Genomic DNA, 24,119 nt, shown 5'->3' with positions numbered 1-24,119 from the left:
ATGAATTAGTTTACCTCCCTTTCCCCCCCTACCTTTTAAAAAGGTTTTTGGTAAAAGTTCGCTTCCTTATTAACAAACATGTAAACTTCGAACTGCGTGTATTCAGATAAAGAAAATGTCGGGCTTCGAAATTCAGTTTTGGGGGGCTTTTCTGTAGTGAAATTTGACAGTTGAGTGTTATCTCTAAAAGAAGAAATGGTCAGCTATTTGATGAAGTGATTAAATAAACAGAGATCATATTGTTGTCCTCACAGCCGGGTCTTATATGGGCTTATAGCATATTTTAGATAAGTCCCCGAGGAGCAGTCCTCTCTGCTGCGGCATCAGTCATGGTAATAAACATAAACCAGACTAAATGTGCTCGAGCTCTGTTACCATTAATCCATCGCTTGCCATATCGTTCACATTATTCTATATGAAGACTGAGAGTTTGTGGTTTTCGATTGAGACCAGATGCGTTTTTACGCACTCCGTCTCCAGCCCTGACAGTCTGCGCGCTTTTTACGCACACCAGATATTTGACTCCACAGTCCTCGGCACGATGTCAAGCGTCAGAAACCCAACTTTTTCTATAGTAAGAGGTTGTGTGTCGTTCATGTCGGGTTCTAAGGTGGCCAGCTTGTTTCTCGTCTGGAATTAGAAATGGTCTGAGAGGGATTTATGTAGGTTGTCTTTCTCCATTCCACTTCAATAACTGTAACATTTCTATCAAAGAGGGATTTACTTGAAAAGCGTCGGTGTCTTTGGACATCTCTGTCAGGGATCACTTAAACGGAGATGATGGCTTTGTCTTGCCTCTTCGCGCTTTGCATGTGGATTAGTTTAGTGAGTCCTTCGCTGGGAACTGGGTTTATTTATCACTTTCCAGGCATCACAATGCAGCGGCAACGCATCAAGTCGGAACAGAGCGGCAGTACGGGACCACCCGGGACCGGATCCCGTACCCATCTTAGGTGCGCACACGCTGGCGAGCGAGAGACCATTCAAGCGCAAAATGCAAATTATGTAGCAATAAACTTTTTGCTTTGGGGTTGTTGAGTGATGCTTTTTGCTCACGTGTGTAGTTTTCTATTGTTTTGGACTAAACTGTGATCTTTGAAATTGCAGCGGCAGCACACAGTCTACCGTCTTTCATTTGATATTAAGAATGACATCTCTTTTATTCTGTGTTGTAGGAACTGGTGTCAGTACACTGTTTCCAGGACAGTCTCCTGTCAGGTGCCCAATGGGACAGAAACCGCACTACAAAGAGTGTTTCAGGGCTGCAGATGGCCGGGACCATGTGCCAAAATAATCAGGTACCCTCAGAGTGTTCACTGCCTCTGCTATATGCTTCACTGAAGCTCTCTTCTCCAGTCAACTCTTGTAGTTGGCTGTGATGCTGCGATTTACAGTTTTTTTTCCTTCCTGATTACTATCAGTTATGGGGGGGGGGGGGGGGGGGGGGGGGGGTGGCAGGGACCGATTCAGAGATCAAAGGGCCCTGGCAAACTCAGATAGATCGTATAAGTCCTTTATCTGATTGCAAATGTTGGATGTGGCAGTGCTAAATTGGGGTCTTTACAAAACAATAAGACGAAACTTAGAATGTAAAACAAATGTGTTATAAATTCCTACTTTAGTAACCAAAGTATTATCCATGCAATATGAAAAAGGTAGAGAATCCCTGTCAATATCAGGGCATTAGAAGTTCAGATATGCCTGAGGATCTTTGCTTCTTGTTTTACTTTCTTCCTCTCCTAACCTTAGATCTCACTCTAATATCCCTTAATAAAGAAAGCTGGATAACACACACAAATGTGTGTGTGTATGTGTATATTAGCAGCTTTGATCATCTCTGTGCATTTGTCTGTCTATGTTATTGCGTGTGACTACAACACGTCTCTGAAATCGGTGCCTTTGCTGCTTTCCAGCTACAGGACTGTGATCAGGCCAGCGTTCAAAACAGCCTACAAGCAAGTCACCGCACTGGAGTGGAGATGCTGCCCTGGATTTGTTGGAGAAGAGTGTCGTGAAGGTGAGTTCTTTTTTTCTCTCACACGGTGCAACCTTCTCAAAAGTTGAGCAGGAAGACTAAATAGACTTATCAAAGACTAATTTTCTCAAGGACTTAAATGAGGGGCATGTGTTTTGCCAGGACACATCTGTGTCTTCTTAGCAACACCTGGCAGCTTTACCCACATCAGTGCCCTTTTTTTCCTGTCTGGTGGATAGCTTGCTAATCACACTACTGTACTGTGCAGCAGTTGGCCTCTTGATATGGCTGTAAAGTTGTGTTGAGTTAAGACTAAACGACTGCGTTGGGTTACTTTTGGGAACAGAGTCTGCAGTAAAACAACAGTTGAAAGGGATCCTGTGCTCTGTGGTTTTGTACCTTTTCTTTTAAAGACATGCATTCAAAACGCTTCAGTGCCTGGAAGGAAGATTAGAATCACAATGTCTCCCCCTCTGTGTCTTCCTCACTCACTGTAAATGTGTTAATATGTGGACATGCACACCCTTTTACTCCATTTGCAGCTCAGAGCCAGTTTTGCCTGCTGCCATGAATATAATCATGGCTATTACAGCCAAAAGAATGAATGAAAAAAAAAAAACTCAGGGGAATGTCCAGCTGGGCAGCTTGTAAAGTGGGTGGCTTCTCTGCGATGGGCAGCACTGCTCATGGATACCACAGACCGCAGACACAGGGCCCTATAAAGACCATAGAGGTCAAGCCACCATGGTCAGCACAAGGAAAAAAGAGCAGGGGCTGCTTTTCACATGCTGTGTTTTAAACATCACAGTAGCTTCTAAAGAGAGACTGAGTCTGTGCTGGCTGGAGTTATTTAAAATGCATAGTTATATTAACCGTTTCTCTTAACATTGAATTAGTACAGACACCAGCTTGGTAGATCTCCTTGGGACTGGTTAATAAATGTGTATGCCGCTAAAAAACACTGGTCTGCTTGACTTGTCCAAGATTAACAGTTACCTCAATGAATAGAATTTGCTTATGGGGTCATGATTGCCACACCTTGTTCCACTTTTCTGGATTATTCATTACTTATACTTGGATGGGCAAGATTTAACACAAAAACACATTTTTCAAACCAATAGAATAAACAGAAATTATTACAAAGCCGTCGGAAGCCATTATTTTCCCAGCTCTGGATATTATTCTAGACAAAGATAACACATAGCTGTATCCGCTGGGTGTGTGTAATGCCAGAGATTATGGTTCACTTGAGACCAAAGTGGTTGAGGAGTGTGAAGAAGTAATCAGCTGTTTATTTAATGTTAGCTGAAATGTGTTTGCACTTTCTAATGGCTATAGAGCAGCGAGATAATCACCTCCATATGGAGATACAGAGGGCCAGGTTGGGCTCTGTGAGGAGAATTTAAAGGCAGAGGCTGATGTCACTGACAGTCTGCTTGACACCGAGGGGTGGGGGGAGAGCTGGGGTGGGGTCAGTATGTCCAAGGTAGACGACAGAAAGACCGGACACAGAGGGAAGAAGATTTATATATGGTTTATTAAAGAGAAGAGAAGAGAAGAGAGGAGAGGAGAAGAGAAGAGAAGAGAAGAGAAGAGAAGAGAAAGAAGAGAAGAGAAGAGAAGAGAAGAGAAGAGAAGAGAAGAGAAGAGAAGAGAGGAGAGGAGAAGAGAAGAGAAGAGAAGAGAAGAGAAGAGAAGAGAAGAGAAGAGAAGAGAAGAGAAGAGAAGAGAAGAGAAGAGAAGAGAAGGAGAGAAGAGACAAGTGTTTCTGTCCCACAAGTTCCCAGCTGCTAAAAGCTGCACAGACAGCAGCAGAGCAGAAAGGTCGATTCTGCGGGAAAGTGGCCCCCCACTGAGATTAATGAGCATGACACTTCCTCACCGGGTCTTTGTAGTTTACGTGACCGTGCTGAGATCAGGCTGCAGCTCTGAAGCAAAGACATATTCTCTTCATATAAACAGTAGTGCTAAATTCTCTACATCCTTTACAGTTTTTCCCCATTTTCTGTAAAAAACGTGACATGATAGATTATCAGGTTTCCCCATGAAATAGATGAGACAACAATGTTATACTTACAGTAACGATACAGTACACTTTACTCTTCTGTAACCTTTCTTTGGCAGAACAACGTGTGTTTGGGGTTCTCATTCTGCTGTTGAGTTTAAGTTGACTGACAGATGTCACAACATTTCTTTTAGTTATCACAGCCTTCCATCATTAACGGTAAGCTTACAGAGAAACAGAGAAAAAGGCCCAAAGCATGATAATCACCACCACCATGTTTCACAGATGGCAGGAGATTATCATGCCGGAGTGTAGTGTTTTCCCTTCATATTCAAAACTCTCTGGCTTGTCCATGTCATGTTTAGGAAAATGCAGACCGGCAGCTTTGTTCCTGTTGGAGAGCAGTGGCTTTCTTCTTGCAGCCCTTCTATGCACGTTGTTACTGTTCAGTGTTCTGCTGATAGACTCAAGAATATCCGCATTAGTCAACACTGTACTCATTATACACATTAGCTGACAGTTTTGGCTGATAACAGAATTCTGAGAGAGTGTTTGTGCATTCATTTTTGGGTCTTCGGGTCAATGCTGAAATGCTGTTCTGTGTAACAGAAATCTGCTGTGACGCAGGCTCAGAGCCAGCTGTTTTATCAGCAAGGGAGAGGACAGCCTTAACCAATGAAGATGACATCACCTCTGGTTTTAGTTTGATGGAGTTCTGGCTTCACTTCAGAGGCCCCCCGAGGCCCTCAGAGATGCAACAACGAGGGACATAAAGACGGCTAGAGTCAGAGTTAGATCTGTGTAAGCTGAGGAGATGCTTGCTCCTCTCACCTCTGCGCACACTCTTGTTTTCATCTTCCAAATCCTGAATCATTCTTTTGAACGATGCTGATATCCAACTTTTGTTACGATGATCCTTTCTCAGATTACAGCATAGATCATTTTCAGTTTTAGTGGTCTGCTGTGATCCCAAGAAATGTTTTTTTTGCATTATCAAGTTCGAAGTTCGGGGTTTCGTACCTTTCTCTTGGCTCATTCGAGTCAACAGGTGCTTCACAGGTCTATTCAAAATGCTCAGAGCTGAAAAGTTAAGTCAATTACTTATCCATAATCACTCCCACTGTTTTAAAGATTGGTTTCAATTCTCAAGTTTGTTTAATTGTTTCATTTAAATTCTCTTTATTTCTTTCCTTAGACGAAACAAGCAGTTTGGATAAACCTCAGCTTTACAGACATTTGCTATGAACATACTTCTGATTGCTTCTAATTTATTAATAAATGTACAAACATGTATTTCTAATGACCAACTTTATTAAGCCTAAACAAATAATCAGGAAAATAGCTGCCCTAAAAACGTTTGACAATTAGCACTTTAAATTCAACAAACCTGATAAAAGCTGTGATGACGCTGTGATTTGTGCTGGTTACTGAATCAACCATTAGATATATTTTTACAATATGTCTGCTCTTTTTCAAGTCTTCTCTGCATTAGGGCTAATAATGCTCTAAAAAAAACCTAATGTTTGTGGCCGAGCTGGTCTCAAAGCCTGAATTTTTGTGTGCTTGCTAATGGAAAATGGGTGTTTTCTGCACACTTTGCGCTGACACCCTGACCCGTCACTATTTTTGACAGTCTGGTTAGGGCTGGCTGTGCACTGTGCATCTCTCAAGTTTTACATTTTGCTCTCAGCAGAGTTGTACTAACACATGACGGCATGGAACACATTTGGGAGAAATGTGTTCGTAATTTCCTCCCCACCACCCCCCCACCCCCACCCCCCCCTTCTGTTGCTGTTGCAACCCAGCACCTATCGGCACACATGATCATATTGACTGGAGGGACTGTGGGTATCGTGTGTTTTGGGGGAGCAATCTTTAAAAATCAGTGCCAGGACCTCCCTTTATGAAAGCAGTGACTCTTGATCTCATGCAAAAACTTTGGAAATTAACTTTAACAAGTTCAATGCAGGGTGCACTGGAATCTTTTGTAAAGTTAGCAGTGATTTTCATTACAAAAAGGCAAATAAGTGACTGAAAGCTTAGGATGTCAAATGTGTTAATGTGTTAATGCTGCTGCTATGAAGCTGCTAAAATCACTGTTCCCTCTGCAGCTGGATGAGAAGGAAGTGAAGGAAATCTGTTGAGGGATTATCACTTAGCCCAGCTTTATCATACACCACTCAAAAATACCTTTGAGTTTTTCCATTTTATCATCTTCTCTCATCCCCCTTCAGGCTTTTGCTCTTTTGGCCTTGCTTTTTCTTGCCACTGCTGCGCTTTTTATCTTCTATACTCCTAGCTGTCCTCCATTTATCTGACTTCCTATGTCCTTTAGATCTCCCGCTCTCCTCTTCTTGCACTAAAGTGATAAAACAGAACCATATCCCACATGTGCTCTTCTAGACCTCAACCTGTAGTGTGGGGATATGACTGATGTCTCTGTTACATCCCTGGTTGTACTCAAATATGGGTCAGAGGTTGTCCTTTGACCTGCTGGGAGCTATGGGATATCTCAGCTGCTGCTGCTCCTGGTCTGATCTGCCTGATGGATGATGCTTTGTTCATGCTCCTTCAGTGGTTTTTCATTTCTTTCGTCTGCTTATCGGCGACTCTTCCTGCTTCTCAGTGATGTCTTTCCATTTAGCTGTGGGTCTATCCATCTGCAGCTGCACACATATGTTTATAGAGGTAAAGTTCCTCAGTTCATAAAAAGGATTGTATAGTTTTTTTAGGTCAAATCCTTTTGTATACATTGCAGTTGGTGTAATCAGCTGGTTTGTTTTGTTTACACTTTGGGGTTATTTGAGTTCCTTTACTTTAGGGTGTTTGGATTTTTTTTAGCTGTTACACAACACAAAGCACATTTATGTTTGAAAAGAACATAATTGGTTATGGTAGTATTTCTTTAAGAACAAAATATTTGGCAAATATGGGTTTTTAGGTGATGATCCCACAGGGAAACAGTGATTTCTAAAAGAGATTTAATATAATTTCATTTGTTTTTCAGCATCTAAATTAAAGATCCTGCTTAAGATAATTTCATTTCGAAAAATGAAAGTTTGGTAGAAATCTAGTCTTGACAGTCAGCTATGGTTCTGGCTCAATTTAGCTATTTAATTAGGCCACCGCCCTTGTTTCAGTATACGTGACTGAGGTATGTCTGATGTAAACAATCAAGACATCTAAGTATAGAGGAATTCACAGCTTTGTGTGAGCTGAAAAGTCGGCGTGAATATTTCTAACGTCAATAATACATTCAATGGCTGATGGGAAATTAACTTCAAACTGAACATCACTTCTCTCTTACAGATGGTGAAAAGTTAACAGATCATCAGAGCCAGTGAGAAATATTTTCTTGCCACTGTGGATTTTGCACCAAGTTTTAAGACAATCCATCTGTGAGTGAACAGCACTGCCTAAAAACGTAACATTTACACCAAATTTCTCATCAATAATCTACTGGCACTCACTGTCTTCAGCCTTTTTTGGGTCTAAAGATTAAATTTGCTTTCGAAACTTCCACATCAGCAAAATGATGAGGTGGTGCACACAAGCAAGTCTTCTGTAAGTTCTAACAATCAGAAGAAAGTGGCATTTTTGGGTAGGAGCTTTGAAGAAACAAGCTAAAATGTTACCTGATGAATATAAAGGCTGCAGAAAGAGTCAGTTTGAGGCATAGGGGTTTATTTAGCCATGAATCATGAACAGCTCGTGGAATCCCAGATTGATGGAGCTGGAGGGGAGCATAATATTTTGAACTCTGTATTTCTCTCAGGTATTGTATTTTTTACTTTTGAATTAATAGTTACAGTAACTCTCATACAGCCATTTGTAGGCTGTCTATGTCTATGGCCTTTTCATTCTCTCCAAGCCATTTGAAACCCAAAACTGAACCTCTTTTTTCGAGTGACCTTCTCTCATCAGAAAATTCACAGAGCAACATCTCATAGCATGACGATGACTGTATGTCTGTGCACCAGCAGGGTCATCCATCTCTAGCTGTGAGTGATGTGTAGATAACATTTCAGCACCAGAGCAGCGATGTTGGCTGAGGGGCTGCTCGATGTAGCATGATGGGATGAGTCGATCCAGTGTTGCAGCATGAGGAAATAACAGAGAAATTATATGTTGTCTCCACTTGGAAGACATTCAAAATGATGTTGTGTCATGACTGCAACTGCTGAGAAGCAACGTTTTGTAAAGAAGGATGTCAGGTTGATAACTGTGCCTCGCTGTGGTTTTTCTCTATTATTTTGTCAAATGTCTTTATCCGTGTTTCTTTCTCACAAAGTGCAGAGTTTAGAGGAAGGTGTGTGGCCTGGGAGCTTTCATCATGGTGAAAAATGCTAAATGGTCCCACTGTGCACTACGAGACATCTCGGTTTTCAAAAAATAAAGCTTCATCCACCGACCTCCACCAGACGCCGCAGTCAAAGTGGGCGTGTGATTTAGCAAGTGAGAGCTTGTGTCTGGACAAGTGTGTGTGTGTGTGTGTGTTTTGTGCCAGCTGTTATTCATGCCAGCAATAGCTGACCACTTGCTGGCAGGGACAAACGCACAACAGGCCTCTGGGAAACTTCCAGCTCTAGAAGGCTGTCTGTGGTTTGCACACACACACACACACACACATGCTTATAGACGTTACTTGCCTGCACACACAGACTGGGCACACACTTGTTTGTTTATTCTGGTGATCTGACAGCAGTGCTTAGGATGGGTCAAGAAGATGTGTCAATACATCACCCTTTTCTTATCCCTCACATACAGACAGAACAAATATTTAGTGGCATTGGAAATTACTGTCCCAAACTGTGTGCGTCATGGTTTGTTTTGTGGTTGAGGTTGTCTCTGTGGATATATGTGTGTGTGCAAAAGAAAGAGAAAAAGAGAGGCAGTTCTTTGATCTAAATCCAGGCCTAATGTAGGAAATGTATCTGTCTCAACAGACTTTGCCCACAGTCTGACTTACATACTTGCCAAAAAATCCTGTGCTGTCTTGTCTTGTAGATCACACAGTAAAGGCACAGATTTGATTTGTTAAGCTGGGTTTTTGTAGTTTCCTGAGAGGGAAAATAGTCCAACTTTATTTAATTTCCTCTGATGTTTGAATGAAGATTTATCTAACAAAAGTGTTTTTCCATGAGGAAGTTTGATCCAAATAGTCAGCCTGCTCCTGTCTCACAATTTTGAGCCTGTCAGACTTAACACTTGAGCTAATCACAAAAAGCTAACACTAGTTTCCATAGTATGTATTCAATTTGCATGGAACCCAAAAGTCCAACGTATTCTATCTTAGCTTATCATGATGTAAAAGTATGAATTTGGAAGAAAATGAAGAAAAAAATGTGTCTGCATCACTTTTAAGGAATTTGCTGAAATATCAGACAAGATGTAGCTTGTGAATATTTGAAAAACTGCTAAAACACACAAATCCCTCTATCTTGTTGAAGCAGACAAGTTCTCTGTTTTTTTCTGCTTATTTAGTTTCCCACTAAAGACAACATGGTTCTGAATCTTTCCCATGAGCTGTGTACAGTCCAAGAAAAACAACCCTGTCTAATGTTTCTATGGTGTAATTATGGATCCAAACAGACTCTATAGTTGCGGTACCGTTCTAAACATCTCAAGCACAGCGGAAGTTTGGTTTTCTAACCCAGCGTAATTAAATTCCAACTGTAGAGATTAAACCCTGCCCACCATCTTTAGAAGGAACATACTGTTGTTCTGTTCTGGTTCACATTTATGGTGGATTAGTCCTGGTGTTTTCCCGCAGTGTGTCTTTATGACATAACAAGATATAGCTGGTTTATTTCTGGCCATAGTTGGACACGAGGTGAAGATTGGACGAGTTAGCTTATTTGCAATGAAGAAGTGAACTAAATAGATCTTTTTTTAGGCCTTAGGAGAGGAGTGTCATTGTGGGTGAGGCTTGAAACTGACAGCAGAGCCAGGTTGTTCTCATCAAATCAACAGGAACGTTTGTTCAAATTAGCAAAACATAGTAGTGTTACAAGTGAGGCTTCAGTATTGTGACATGGCAACGTATCAGTAGACAGCTGTGTTGCGTAGGGAAGGATGTTCGTGACATAGTGAGTTTACCAGTGACTATTAGAATGTGTAAGCAATGACAGTGTGTACATTATTTCTTACCCTAACCATTAGCTGGTGAAAACAAAGTGGAAAAGTGAAAGGACTGTGGAAAACTTTGAGCAGGAAGAGAACCAACCTAGCAAATCTTCATGTGAATGGTGTTTATTACCAAGTCAACAGTGTCGCCTATCGTCACAAGCGCCAATGTCATCACGCGGAGTGACGAAAGCTCAATGGGCAGCTAAAAGGCATTTTGAGGGAAGCAGTCCTCATAAAAAATTCAAATCTTAGTGAAATGTTGAGCAAAAGCGGCTAATAACCGAACAAAACAAAGAGCCTGCAGCCAGTGCTACAAACTCTGTGATGCACAGCAGCAATGCTCATAATGTGTTAGTTTTGTCATTGTGTTACGAGGTGTACGTTTGCTATGTTTAAGGAGATTTGTTATGCTTTTAGAAGATTTATATAAAACCTGACAAAGTCAGTTTAGAATATGGTAAATATATGTCAAAGTAATCCCTATCACCGTTAAGCTCATGTGTCAGATGGCTCTAAGCCATCAGTTGCCATAATGTTGTGTTTACTTATGGTCATCTGCTTCAGCATGCCCACAGAGACAAAGTTCTTGGTAAAAGCATGTCCACATTCTTGTAAAGCAGTCCATTTGAGTGGGGAAGTTTCCTGTCAAGACTTAAAAATGATGTTACTTGGTCAGTTTACCTTCAAAACCTCCACACCAGCAAAAGAATGAAGCGTTGCTCACAAGCTAGGCGTGTCGATGAAAAGAAAAGCGCTTTTCTCAGTAGACAGTTTGAGTAGACAGGGGCTAAAAACAGCTGACAAATTTAAGGTCTACATAAAGGGCTAATTTCACAAATAAGGATTATTATAAATGTGAATCATGCGGGAAGTTACAGAATATTATACAGAGCTGCAAATGAGCAAAATAGCTCTCCATTAACCAACTTCTCTTTTCAGTTCTCGCATTTTCTCATTTGCACTATGTAAGCTATGAACAATCTGAGGTGAAGCTTTTGGACAAAGTGAACATTAGACCTGACAATGGCTGCACAGTTGTTACAGTTCCTGTAGGGGGGAGCACAAATATGTGTACTGGATTTCATGGCTATCTAGCAGCTGTTAACACGTTTTACTTGACGCCACAAATGTCAGCCCTATGGTGCTGGGGGAAAGGTCAAAAACCAACGTCTTTAGCAAAATTACCTGTGCAAAATCTTGTGCCAATCCATTTTGTAGTTGTTGAGATAAGAGTCTGGGCCTGCCATCTTATCACAGACTGTGATGCTCTGCTAGTTAGGTTAACAACTAAATGTCAACACATCATCACAGAATTACTCTTGGAATGCATCACAGATTGATGTGCTGCATTACAGAGAGAATGTCAGAGGGTGGAGACTTCCTCTGGGCTGACGATGAATAACTGCTAAGCAGATGAATGTATATCATCTCATCAGTCCTCACATTGTGGAGGCCAAGATTGCCCACAGTCTTGGTAATGTGTGCATCTTTCACATCCTTGTAGTCACAGCGGAAACCTCAGAGCTCTCAGTCACAACAAACCGCTCATGTGGGGTCATTTTAGCATCAGCGGTTGAACAGCTTTCAGTACTTAGGTTGGAGAATCCGAAGGAATTTGTTTTAGATTGAACTTTTGATTGTTGTTTCCGTTAGTGGCTGCGCTCCAGTGTGAGATTAGAAACGTTGAAACAAAGCACTGAGAGACCACACCCACACCGCACATGATTGTGGACGCAGGCATGGCACAGACACTCACCCCGTCCTTTTTCAGTGAAGCAGAAACCTCAGCAACTGATAATAATATCCTGTGTGCCGTGGTCTGAGACAGCAATTTAGTCAGACCAGAGCTGTTTGGGTCATTTTTGTTGTTGCTTTAGTTATTTATGAGCACCAGTTGTTCCTCGTTTTGGGTATCCCTGCTATGACCACAATGTGGGTGGGTCCCATCTGTGGGACTGACAGCTGACATTCCAGACTTCTTATGAGCCAGAGACCAGAGGAAGGCTTGGATTTAGAACAAATACAGGGTTTTCTATGGAGTTTGGTTGTTATGCATTTTGGATTACAGCTCATGTAAAGGATCCAAAAGTGCTACAAGGCCAGAAATGTTTGGTTATGTCTATCTATGGTTTAGCTGTGGCCAAAGTAGTATAATTTCCAGGAGAGAGATGGGCAAGCTGTACAAAACAGACTGAAGATAACCCAAAGAGTTTCAAGCAGACAAAAATGTCAATAAAAACATGTACACATAAACATCTTGCAAGTGTTAATGGCAAACATGATTATGAGCAACCTGAAAAAAAAATAGGAAACTTCACTTGTTCACAAATGCAACAAAATGTTCAAATGGAACAATGTGTACATTTATTCGTTGGAACTCAAACTCAAACCATCGACTCCTTCGGCAATTTACCAGTTTCTGTTTTAAAGAGTCATCGATGTTGTTGAACTCATCATCTGCCATGACTCGGCAGCTCTTCCAATCCACACACAATTTTTTAACCCTTTTAAGCCCTCTGCAACCTCTCTGTTTTCGTTCCTGATCACTGCTCTTCTAGTATACATTTTAGTTGGCAGCTGGTGTCAGTTAAGCAAACTACACCTGTTCTGCCTCAAATGACAGACAGACCATTTCTGGGACTTATTGATGACCACGGTGGAGAATTTCAAAGCTAAAAAAGTCAAACATTTTTCTCCTGGAGTGGTGGACACCCAAAAAGAGTCAAAAGGAGACAGAACTTTAAGCCTGGTGACCCTCAACAACACCAATGGATCATAATGTTGCTGAGAATCAGTTAAAACCCACAGTTTGTTAACATCACGCTGTTGCTTCTTTCTCTTGCCACCAAGAGGCCAAATGCTCAAAAAGTATTAGAGCGTGTGTCACAACAGTAAGACCTTTTCACACAGAGATTGTAACATAACACAGTGACACCTTTTCTTGTTCACCCAACACTGCCATCTTAGAGTGCGATGAGGTAGAGTGATGGATACGGGGAATTAGACAAGTTTCAACAACGCGAGTTCCACGTTCGGCCATGTTGGCTCTCCCTCACATGCACATGCATTGATTCAGCTCTGTGACCACCATTGCTGTCAACTCAGAGGTGAATCAACTGGCACAATTAAGTCTGTGTGAAAATGGCTTGAGTAGAGGCTTTATTTTTAAGATGGGTCAAGAAATGTTCAAAAACAGCAGGACTTCCTAAATGTGGAATATTATTACAAGGGATGTTCCGATTATGAAATTCTGGGATGATACAGATCCTGATGTTCAAGATAATGTTTTGGCCAATGGCTCATAGCTGATACCAACTGTTCTAGTCATTTATTTTTGCTTGTATGCCATTTAAACAAAGACATGTGCTTTATGAAACTAGCTGAGCAGTTTTAAAGCATTTCAGCCCTCATCACACTGTCTTTGAATGAACACAAATCCATTCATTCAAATGTATCAAATAAGCATTATATCATGTCACATAAAAAGATCATTTGTGTGAAATTAACAGTTATAAAATACTTTTTAGATTGTTAAATCATTACCAATTAAAAGCTTAAATGGATCAGCTGAGGTTTTTTGCCCCCTTAAAATCAAACGTAAGTAAATATTGTCCTCAATGAAGGATTATGTTTGCCCACTGGCTGAGGATTATACTTAACCTACCAAACTCTGATACTTACCTCATTGTGTAACATCAAGAAATAATTGTGCTGCTATACTGAAAAATACCACCAGTTAAAGCCAGATAAGACAGAATGTCAAATCATTGCCCCTGACAGGGTGACTCCACAAATCAGGCAACAAGCTATCATCGCTCCACTGGTTATCAGTTCATTTCAGTATTGTATATAAAATCCTGGTGATAACTGACTCGGTAAAGCCATTTTCTTCTCCTAGAACTCTCAGGTCATGTAATCAGAGATTGTTAGCTGTTCCCCAGACCCACTTTAAAACCCTGGAGGATTATTTTCATCAAGCAGCTGCAACTCAACTATGAAAATCACTTATTTCATTTTCACATAATGCTGATTGTTTTCATTCCTTTAAGCAGTTGAAGACTTTTTTTATTTAGACATATTTAGACATGCTGTAACTTTTTTGTGGGGGTTTCTTCTACTGTTTATTGTGTTTATTGCTCTTATTGCGTTTAGTGTGACGACTTTGTGATATTCATCTGAAAAAGGTGTTTTATAAATAAACTTTTCTTACTTTACTAAGACAAATTTCATAGAACTTGGTCGAGGAGAGACACACAATTCTGGTTTAGATCTTAGAACACATAGGAAGAATAAACACAGAGTGTGTGTTTCCATGTTCCACACACTTTAAGTCTATCTGAAGGAGGAGGAGTGTGGACATACAGGCTGTCAAGGCGAGTCGGCAGAAGACATGTAAACTCAGGATACAAGCGCATGTGTGTGTGCATGTGAGAGCAGTCTGATAATATTTATTCTGTAAGTGAATGTCATGATTTAAGGAGGAATTCCTCATAAATACCGAGGTGTGGTTTGATGGGTATTGTTCTTGTGTATCTTGGCATGACTTGCTCTGTGTGCATAGAGACACACTGCTGATGATGCCAAGAGGAAAAAAAGGCAGGAATAAAAGAGACAAGGCAGAAATGAGAGGACAGACGGCGCAATTTAAACTCACATCTTTGTCTCTTACAGAGTGTATGAACTGCACCAGTTTCAACTACATGAACAGCAGAATAAACACCATTGAATCAAAGGTAAAGACAGCCCTCCTGCTCCATCCTATCGAAACAATCTGACGAGAGTTCGTAAGCGTTTGTACACAGACAACTTTATGTTTAACAGATGTGTGTGAAATCTTCTGTTCTTGTTCCAGATCAAACTGTTGGTGGAGGGGCACTTATCTCTGCCAACAGTCAGTTTACTGGAGGGTGCAACAGAAAATGAAGTGGACAAACCTCAACCAACTCCCGTTGGACCACCATCTTACCAGCCATCAGGTGTTGACACATAACAGAAAGCACGTTTATGAAATAATGAGCGGAGATGTTGAAGTTGTCTTCATAGAGCAATGTAACAACAGCAGGAATTCATTTACAGAGTCAGTATTCTTGTGTTGATTCAACTAACAGTTCTCCTCTGTTTTCCTATTGAAAAAAACACATGTTTTTAATTAGGAAATAAATTAATTTATCTGCAAACACAAAATGCAGAGCTGAAGTAGTTATTTTACAAAAGCTCCACCTCAACCATTTTTCCACCAAGAAATTAAGTGACTGACTGAAAAGATACTGTGATGGTATCATTTTGGTGAATTCTTTTGGATCATGCAACATCCAAAGTTCTGGTATATTTTCATTGTATATGCGGTGGAAATGATCAACATAATGTGATAAAGTTTGCATTGTTTAGCCTTCAGGATCCCGCCATCGACACAAAATCATAATTAGTGCCAGCACTTTGTATAATTCTACATTTGACTCTGATCCTGACTGTCTCTTTGATCCTGCAGTACCAGGAGCCAGGGGGCCTCCAGGGCCCATTGGACCTCCAGGGCTTCCAGGTTCTGCTGGGTCTCCAGGGGCTGTTGGAAGAGCAGGCCTTCCAGGACCCACCGGTAAGACATTATCAGCCTTTCGTGTCTGATAATGCGACTTCTCAGGGAATCGCATTGAGAAATCTTGTTTGTTTTCCTTGACTAACTGATTGGTTCATATTTTTTAATCAATGATCAGGGCCAAAGGGTGACAGGGGTCTACAAGGAGAGATGGGTCTTCCCGGCCCTCCTGGTCCACCAGGTCCTGCAAGGCCAGGTTCCTCTCCTGTCCCAATCAGGGGGGATGTTTTTCAAGTGAACCATCAAGGTAAATTTTCCATCCATCCATCTATTTTCCATACCTGCTTAATACTGATCAGAGAAGTGGGAAGGGGGAGACTGACGTCTGTTCAACAAGCTGTCATAAGCTAGAGGCAGAGTATACCCTGAACAGGCAACTATGGTATAAAAGACAAACAACCTTGCACGCTCACACTCACACCTACAGTCAACTTAGAGTCCAAGGTAAAGTTATTCCATCTCAAGATGATTATTTTACAGTAATGTAGAGGTAAAATGTCCCAGATGGGCTTAAATGAGAGCATAATATAAGTTGATCTTGAACACATGGTTGAATTTTGACCCATGAGATGTTGTAAAACCATTCAAGAATTTAGTTTTTCAGATGATCAGAGCTGGTGCCAAAACCACAAGTCCGTTTCATAGTTCATCTTATGATGAGTCATTTGCTTCGCACCCACATATCGCATGCAAAATGTTTATTACTAGAAATCATTTTGTCAGGCAGAACACATTAATACAAAGAACCCTGGTCCACCTGGTTCCTTTGTATCAACATGAGTGCGAATGGAGGCACACAGACTGAAACATGCTGGAGCTTTTAGTGAAGGACTTAAATCTGTAATGTTTCTTTTCCCCGAGCACGCCTGGCATAGATTTAGTTTAATTGTTTCCGTGTGTTTTGTTGCTGCCGAGCCACTGTGTACTGCAACCTCAGTTAACACAACCGCCAACAATTGAGCCGAATGCCCACGTATAAATCACAAGATTGGCTCAGGGTACTTTGAAAAAACTGAATCAAAGATGTGTTAATGCAGTTTTTATTTATTGCACTGGATTTAGCGCAACCTCAGCTTTTTGTCTACAGAGATCTGTGTGATGAAATGTTTGTGCTGTGTGTTGACAGACAACAGCTTCTCACGTCTAAATGTTCACATCCTTTGAGTTGAGGCAGATGGAAGAACAAGACCAAACAGAAAAGTCTTCACATGCAGTACTTAAGTTTCACCACAGGGAGGCAGTAGGAGTCTATGATACATTAACTCATAAGGACTGCTGGCTCTGATTAAGCTTTTGGCTGCGTCTGCTTTTTCTGAGCCTGTGACTGTGTCTGCGGGTCTGGAGCTATGTAGATTTGGGTCTGTGGGACCATGTAAGTAGAGGGGGGCCAACTGGCTGTAAATCAGGCCTAATTTGTTAGCTGTCAGCACAACAGTCTGCGTTTTGGGGGAACCGGCCACGGCCCCAAGCCAAGAGCTGGGCTGGCTTTTAGCGAGGGAGGAGATAGTCTGCCACTCATGTGAAGTTTCTTGGGGAGGCAGCCAGAGTCGAGGAGGCTGTAGCATTAGAAAATTAGTTCCAGAGGGAAATCTGCTCTTTCTAGACCCTTTCTGTGGACTGCAGCCATAATGTAACAGTGCTGTCTCAACATGGGGGAAGACTGACACTGAGCATATGTTCATGTGGTGAGGAAGTGTGAGGTGGTTTCAAACTAAATTTATACTTACAAGTCTACATAGAAATATCCTACATGCTGCGAACAAGACATGAGTTCCCCTTCACGCATGTTTTTTATGTGGGGTTTGATCGTGTTTCAACATTTCCTGTCCAATAAAATGGCACGTCCTTTAGAGCAACCAGCTGCTCCTGACCATCACTGTCACTCTGAATTTAAACCAACTATTGAATGCTGATGAAACTACTCTCCCACTGAGATACCCTGGATACCTCAAATGTTCTCTTTGGTGGAAAAAACTCCTGTAGTTTAACATATTTGAATATCCAGTAGTATAGCTATAGTCATGTGAGCAATAAACACCTTAAGTTAAACACGGCTCTTGAAGTTATTATGACTCAGAGCATAATAAAAAATCACCTGGTCTATACAGCATCTTAAGAATAAAGAATAGATTGTAAACACAACCTTTGATGAACAAAAACAGATGATATATTACACCGTGTCATAATTTGTTCAACAAAAACAAAGCCAAAATGTGGAGGCGGTGTGTCAGAAACTAAGTCCACCGTTACTGTTTCCACAGGAATTAAGAGGGTAAGAAGCAGCCAGGTGCTGCTGATCAAATGCACTTAATTAAACAATCCTCAGTAAATGTAAGCACCTCTATTAAAGTAGATGTTTTGGCAGTTTGCTGATCCGAAGCATTCAGACGCGTGTCGACACAATGCCAAGGAGGAAAGATATCAGCAATGATCTTAGAGAAGCAATTGTTTCTGCCCAGCTATCCAGGAAGGGTTATGTAGCCATTTCCAAACTTTTTAAAGTCCATCATTCTACAGTGAGAGACTGTAGTGGGAAAAAAATCAAGACAGTTGCTAATCAAAATCAGACTGTGTGATGCTCAGAAAAAAGTAGCAAAAATAAACCAAAAGCTACATCTGCAAGCATGTTAGAATGTTAAATGTTAACGTTTGTGAAAAAGACAACAAGTATGGCTTTTTTGGAAGTTTTTTTTTGTTTTACAATAAAGCCTCTTCTCTCTAAAAAGAACATGGCAGCATGACTTAGATTTGCAAAATCTTATCTGAACAAACCAGAAAACTTCTGGATAAATGTCCTTTGGACAGACGGAACCAAGGTGGAGGTGTTTGGTCATAATGCACAGCAGCACGTTTGGAGAAAACCAAACAGAGCGTACAACAGAGTGACTGAAAAAGAAAATAATCAAAGTGTTACAATGGTCCAGTCAAAGTCCAGAAGTCAACTTGATTGAGATGCTTCAAACCTCTATTAAATGAACAGGTGTTATAATAAGAAAAAAATTTATCAGAACATTATACAGAAAATGATAACGTTTTTGCAGCGGGAGGTGGTTCTACAGGCTGTTGCATCATATGGTGTGCTTATTTTTTCAGCATTTTGTCTCAGTTTGTGTTAAATGAATAGAGACATGGTATAATATTCCATGTGTTGTTCATCTGAGGTTGTATTTACTCCTTTTCTAAGACCCTGTAAGAATAAGAGTTTTTTTAAATGTAACATATTCCAATTCTTAAAACCTTGAAATTGAAAGAAGACGTAGTTTCTCTTCCACGCGACTGTATATGCAGAAAGAAAAAAAGAAAAGAATTCGAAAAGGCAAATTTGAAAACTATGCAAAGATTTCACAGACATGCACCAACTATAAACAAAATCTGCAGCACCATATTCAAAGCAGCAGAAGCAAAGCTTGTATTTTCGTCAGGCTTCCTGTAATTGTTTTAATGCCTCCAACACTTGAACATACTTTGACCTGTCTTTTCACAAAAATACATGCATGCATTGAGCCTTTGGTGACTCACTGCAGGTTAAGGCTTCACAGTTTCATTAAGCTCAGCCTACTCTGGCAGATTTCAGAGCTGACTGGGTTTGTGTACTCACACACTTCTTTCACAACAGTAGATGGTGCTCTGTGAATCCTCATCGTCTTCTGATGGGATTTAAACTTGGTTATTGGGTAAGCCAACTAACACGGCTTATCCTCACACGGCTTATGCTCTTTGTTTAGCCATGACAGTATATATCAGATTGGTTAGGCTAAAGAGAATAGTTGAGTGTGCACATCTCTGATTTACCATCATGAAGGTGTTGGGCTTGTCTTTATTAAAATGCAGATTCTGAATGAAACTATTCAGTCCAAAAGGCCGAGCTCTGTACTTGGTGTTCATATTCAGACATTAGAGAACGTAAATGCACCAAACCTTGAAATTGGGGTCACATTGATTCATCTCTGTTCTCTGTGCTGTGACTGTAAAATACCAGTGTTACTGTCTTTCTTGTACATCTGCTTTGTACATCTGCTTTGGCAGAGAGCAACAGTACAATTGCAATGGCAACACTGCGATAACAATTTTCCAAAACTGATTTGTTGCAGCCTGTGAGTCACCTCAGTAATGTGCCTGGTGTTGATTAATGAAATAATTAATCTAAAAAAAAAAAAAAAAAAGCTTATTTGTGTTTAATTAAATCGGTAAATGGAGTATAACTTCATATCAATTAAATCCCTTTGACTCCAGAAGGACATTATTAAAATTTTCACATTGTTTACAGAGAAAATATTTGCATAGCTGCATATCAGGATGAGATTTATTACAGCAAAACGTAGTCTAAATTTGAAAATGTTAGTCATTTGTTACTGGTGCTTATGCTGTGTTTGGCTTATTGCTTAAATCTGTTTTGCTTTTCCCAGAGGAGAGTCCTGTAAATCCAGTTCTCCCTGCCTCTCAGATCCTGGTTGGTCCTCCTGGTCCAGCAGGTCCTGTCGGTCCCTCAGGTATGGACACGAACAGGAAGAGAGCAGCACCGCATGTGTCTAGTCCAACATGTTTCATGAAGCATTCATGTGCATTATATCCTGCTTTTTGCTGTGTGCATAATTGCAAATACATGCTGTCAGAAATTGTAGTATTCCCGTTCACTTAAGTAAGAATGTCACATTCATTTACTGAGAACGAGCAAAAAGAAGCAGAAAAACTTTTGTGCAGTTACTAAACTTTGATTTCACTCAGTATAATGGAGACATTGAATTCAAAATATTAGCACACAGTGGCACAAAATGCATATATGTGGGATTAAAAAAAACAACATATCCCATAAAATAATTGTTTTCAATAGAAAATATCAGGGAAACATTGAGTAAATGGGTTTTAGGCCTAGTTTGTAAACACTAACAACTGCCCCCCCCCCCCTTATGTGTGCAACATGCTCTCTGTTTAGTTCATTTAGTGTATCTGAGTTTTGGGTGTTGCACATCACCCACACCCTGTAATTGGTTTGTGAATGACACTTCAAGGTGCCCCAGGACAAAGAGGACCTTCAGGGATTCCAGGTCTGCCAGGACAGGATGTGAGTTATCTGTCACTTAATGTGGATTTTTGTTTGATTTCAGTGTGAATCCAAGACTTGTATCACTAATACTTGTCCCTTTGTTTGTCTGAAACAGGGTACGGAAGGTCTCCCAGGCAGGTCTGGCATTCCTGGACCCAAGGGAGATCCAGGGGAAAGGGTAAAAAGCGCGCTCATTAATGGATTATCATGCTGGCTGAACATATTTAGTGCTTATGAACTATCAAAATGCTTTTAGTTCTACATTTTGTAAATGGCCCGAGCTGTCATGCAATCTTAAACACATTAAAGGTGAACAAGCTTTTCTTCAAAGACTCACTCCAAGCCGTGACTAATCCTCCTCTCTTTCTCTCTCTCATCCAAGGCCAGGCCTCACTAATCAGGGCAGCCATGTCGGGTCCCCTCTGTAGTCAGCTCTCTAGTGGGCCTCTGTCTTTAAACCTGATCCCCTTCCTCTACTAGCATGATTTAAGATTGGAGATCTGTTGAAGAGGCAAATTAGCTCAGGGGATAAAGAATTCAAGCCATTAAAAAATGTGTCTGTGAGTAGGAGTCTTTAGTTATTCTTCTATGTTATTCCTCTACCAGGGGCCCCCAGGTGCAGCAGGCGAGCAGGGCTTTCCTGTAAGTAGAAGTGTGAGTGTGTTGTATAAAACTCATGCACACATAACACAGAGGTTAACAATATTTTTTCACTCACAGGGAGCACCAGGGCTAAAAGGAGAGCCAGGAGTAGGCTTGAGCGAGGTAAGAGGCATTAGTGTCTTTTCCACCTGAGTTCCTTTGACAAATTGTCCCTGATACACATGACATTGCTGTTCAGGGCGAGGCCGTGCAGCAGCTCAGGGAGGCCCTGAAGATCCTGGCTGAGAGGGTCCTGATCCTGGAGCACATGATTGGCATTCACGGTGAGCAGAAAAACAAAGATGGAGGAAAAATGTTTTTCTCAAACAGAAGAATAATTCTCTCGGGAGAATTTATAGCTAAGGTCAGCAGTCAGCTTAGCTTAGCACAGACACTGGAAAACAGGTAGGGCGTTGGAGCCCTGACAAAATCCACCAGGACCTCTGAAACTCACTTAATTTCTTGAATCTACAAGCTTTTTGCACAGACCGAGCTTATGCTAATGGTTATTTCTGCCCACCCGAAAGCCTAACAGTCATTTCCATTCTCGGTTTTTGTATTGAATGTGTTAAATGTGGAGTTTCAGAGATGTCGTGGGTGCTGCTGGATTTTGTCACTTATTATCAATCGTTTCCAGTCTGTCGGTTATGTTTCCATATTAAAAGCTAGATTTCTGATCAACATCTCCAGGAAACAAATTAAATGTCCAGCAATTCCTGTAAAGCACATTTTGAGGAAGAGTGCCTCATTGCTGATAGTTTTTCTGTCTGTTGTTACTTTGCACAGAGAACTCTGAGGGATCTGGATTTGGCAGCATTTCAGATCCACTGTCTTTCTCTGGCCTGAAGACCAAACGGCGTCAGCCTCTTCAAACCCTTCCTGAGGCTCCTGAGCTGAGGGAAAGACAAAGACGGGTCCCTGTGTAATATCACGTTAACCCCTGCTTTTGGATTTGTTTTTTGATAACTATTTGGGATGTTGCAAATCTTGCATAACTGGACGTACAATTTTTTGTTCACGTATTTGTTCCTCATATCTTTATGTTTCAAATTTATTTTTGTTAACCTGTGTTCTTTGACACAAACAAGTGCTGTTGTACAAACAAAGTTGTTACAAGTGAGATGTTGAGCATTTCGTCCACATAAAAAGGATTTATTGAACCTTTCTCACCCTGTTGCAGCATGACCTTAGCAGCAGCACTTACACAGCGTTGTACAAAGAAATATCATCTCATAAAGTGTTATTAGGGTTTTGGCGTCTTTCATTCGTCAGATAAAAGACTGCCTAGTAAACGCATCAATTTCCTTGGCTGATGCTGCAAAGCTCAGAGTTCTTGAGAGCCGGACTGAAAATGTTCCTTTTAGTGTCAAACACGTTCTTGAAATGACCTCGAGGCTCATCCTGTGTGCCTGTCAAATAAATCTCTCCTTCTCTCTTCTTTCTGTCCCTCCATGCGCTCGTTCATTGTTAATGCAGATATAAGAGGCTTCCAAGAAAATCTGCTTAAAATAAAGTTAGGGGGAAATGAGTTGCATCTGGAGAGAGCACATCTGGAAAGCAAAAGGAAGGGATGCTGAAACGGTTGAATTTCTTGCCCGAGAGCTGCAAACTTTGATCGGCTCCAATGCACCTGGAAGCTGACAGAGCACTAAACTTGACAGGATTACTTGGACTTCTTCATAAACTGCCTCTGAGATTTCTTTAGAAACTGATATGATTATTATATAATACGTCTCTGGGAGACCCAGCTGTTGGTTTCAGAGTAAAGCTCCCCTCATGTCTGGTACAATCTTTGTTTTCTCCATTACAAGCTTCATTTGGAAAATGCATTTTCAGAAATGCATGAAAATGTTTTCTTTTTCTTGCTGAGAGTTGCCGGGGGAGATCTGTAACATTATTTGGTACAAGCTAAAACTGAAAGATTAAATTAAAAACAGCACTTGTGACATCAATGTTGCGCCCATGTCATATCAATTAGATGAAAATTATGAGCAGGTAAGTGTAAAAACTAGTTTAAGTCAGATATAAGACCAGTCAGAGTTGGATATTTGAGGCATTATCGGCAGATATGTTGTAAAAAGCATTGTTTTACTCTCAAGAGATCAAATCTAACAGTGAAAGTGGATAATGGTACAGAGATGTTGCGTTGTCTTCAAGTTTCTAAATACTTTGGAAATAACTTGTAGAAAGTTGAGAAAAAACACAAGAGTCACACTGAGGAGAGCATTATTTTTACACTTTCTTTTACATTTTTAATCTTCAGTCGCTTTTGGATTTTACTAAAGAAACAAACTGCTTAAAGTTGATTGAAACATGATTAAGGATCAAATGTACCCCTCTGACAGCTTAACCACATATTAAAAGTGTCTGGCTTCTGTTTTGAAATGTTGAGTAACTGCCATCATACTATCCTACACATAGTGAATTACACTAAGAGGAAACAAGGGTTTCTGACAAAGCAGCAATAAGAGTTGGGACAGGGAGAAGGCTTCTGAAAGGCCACATGAGACCCAAAAAGCAGTGAGGTCGCGCAGTGCATTGAGTACCAACCCATGGCCCTTTACCGATCTCTCTGATCACAATCCACCGTCAAATTAAGGTCTATGAAGTCTTTAAAAACAAAAATCAGTGCAACGATGTACTCTCAGTTTGTCCTGATGGCAAGAAATGCTGGTAACATAATCACCTGTCAAACCACAACGTGTCATTTAAGACTAGCCAGACATTTTAC

At 40.8% G+C, this 24,119-nt stretch overlaps 2 protein-coding genes across 2 annotated transcripts in view; one reads left to right on the top strand and one right to left on the bottom strand.

Moving 5' to 3' along the window:
• The window catches only part of snrpa (small nuclear ribonucleoprotein polypeptide A), a 286,754-nt gene that overhangs the window by 48,927 nt on the left and 213,708 nt on the right, over positions 1-24,119 (bottom strand). The window lies entirely within an intron of this gene.
• col26a1 (collagen, type XXVI, alpha 1) lies at positions 520-23,177 on the top strand. Its single transcript, XM_072392377.1, has 14 exons — positions 520-953; positions 1,176-1,298; positions 1,914-2,017; positions 14,781-14,842; positions 14,962-15,085; positions 15,598-15,702; positions 15,821-15,949; positions 20,109-20,192; positions 20,712-20,764; positions 20,862-20,924; positions 21,353-21,388; positions 21,467-21,511; positions 21,588-21,672; positions 22,175-23,177. Exons 1-14 carry the CDS (start codon positions 778-780, stop codon positions 22,312-22,314), a joined length of 1,329 nt encoding a protein of 442 aa, XP_072248478.1. The 5' UTR covers positions 520-777; the 3' UTR covers positions 22,315-23,177.

Source organism: Leuresthes tenuis, unplaced genomic scaffold (assembly GCF_036924035.1).
Source record: "Leuresthes tenuis unplaced genomic scaffold, fLeuTen1.0.hap1 SCAF_9, whole genome shotgun sequence".
NCBI classification, from domain to species: Eukaryota; Metazoa; Chordata; class Actinopteri; order Atheriniformes; family Atherinopsidae; genus Leuresthes; species Leuresthes tenuis.
The sequence above is the reverse complement of the archived record's forward strand: the minus strand, read 5'-3'. Positions and strand labels throughout refer to the sequence as shown.

Coding starts and splice junctions, on each gene's coding strand:
- col26a1 (XM_072392377.1), top strand. CDS start 778: ATGATGGCTTTGTCTTGCCTCTTCGCGCTTTGCATGTGGATTAGTTTA. Junction 21,389..21,466: donor CAGGCGAGCAGGGCTTTCCT/GTAAGTAGAAGT, acceptor TTTCACTCACAG/GGAGCACCAGGGCTAAAAGG. Junction 21,673..22,174: donor GCACATGATTGGCATTCACG/GTGAGCAGAAAA, acceptor TACTTTGCACAG/AGAACTCTGAGGGATCTGGA.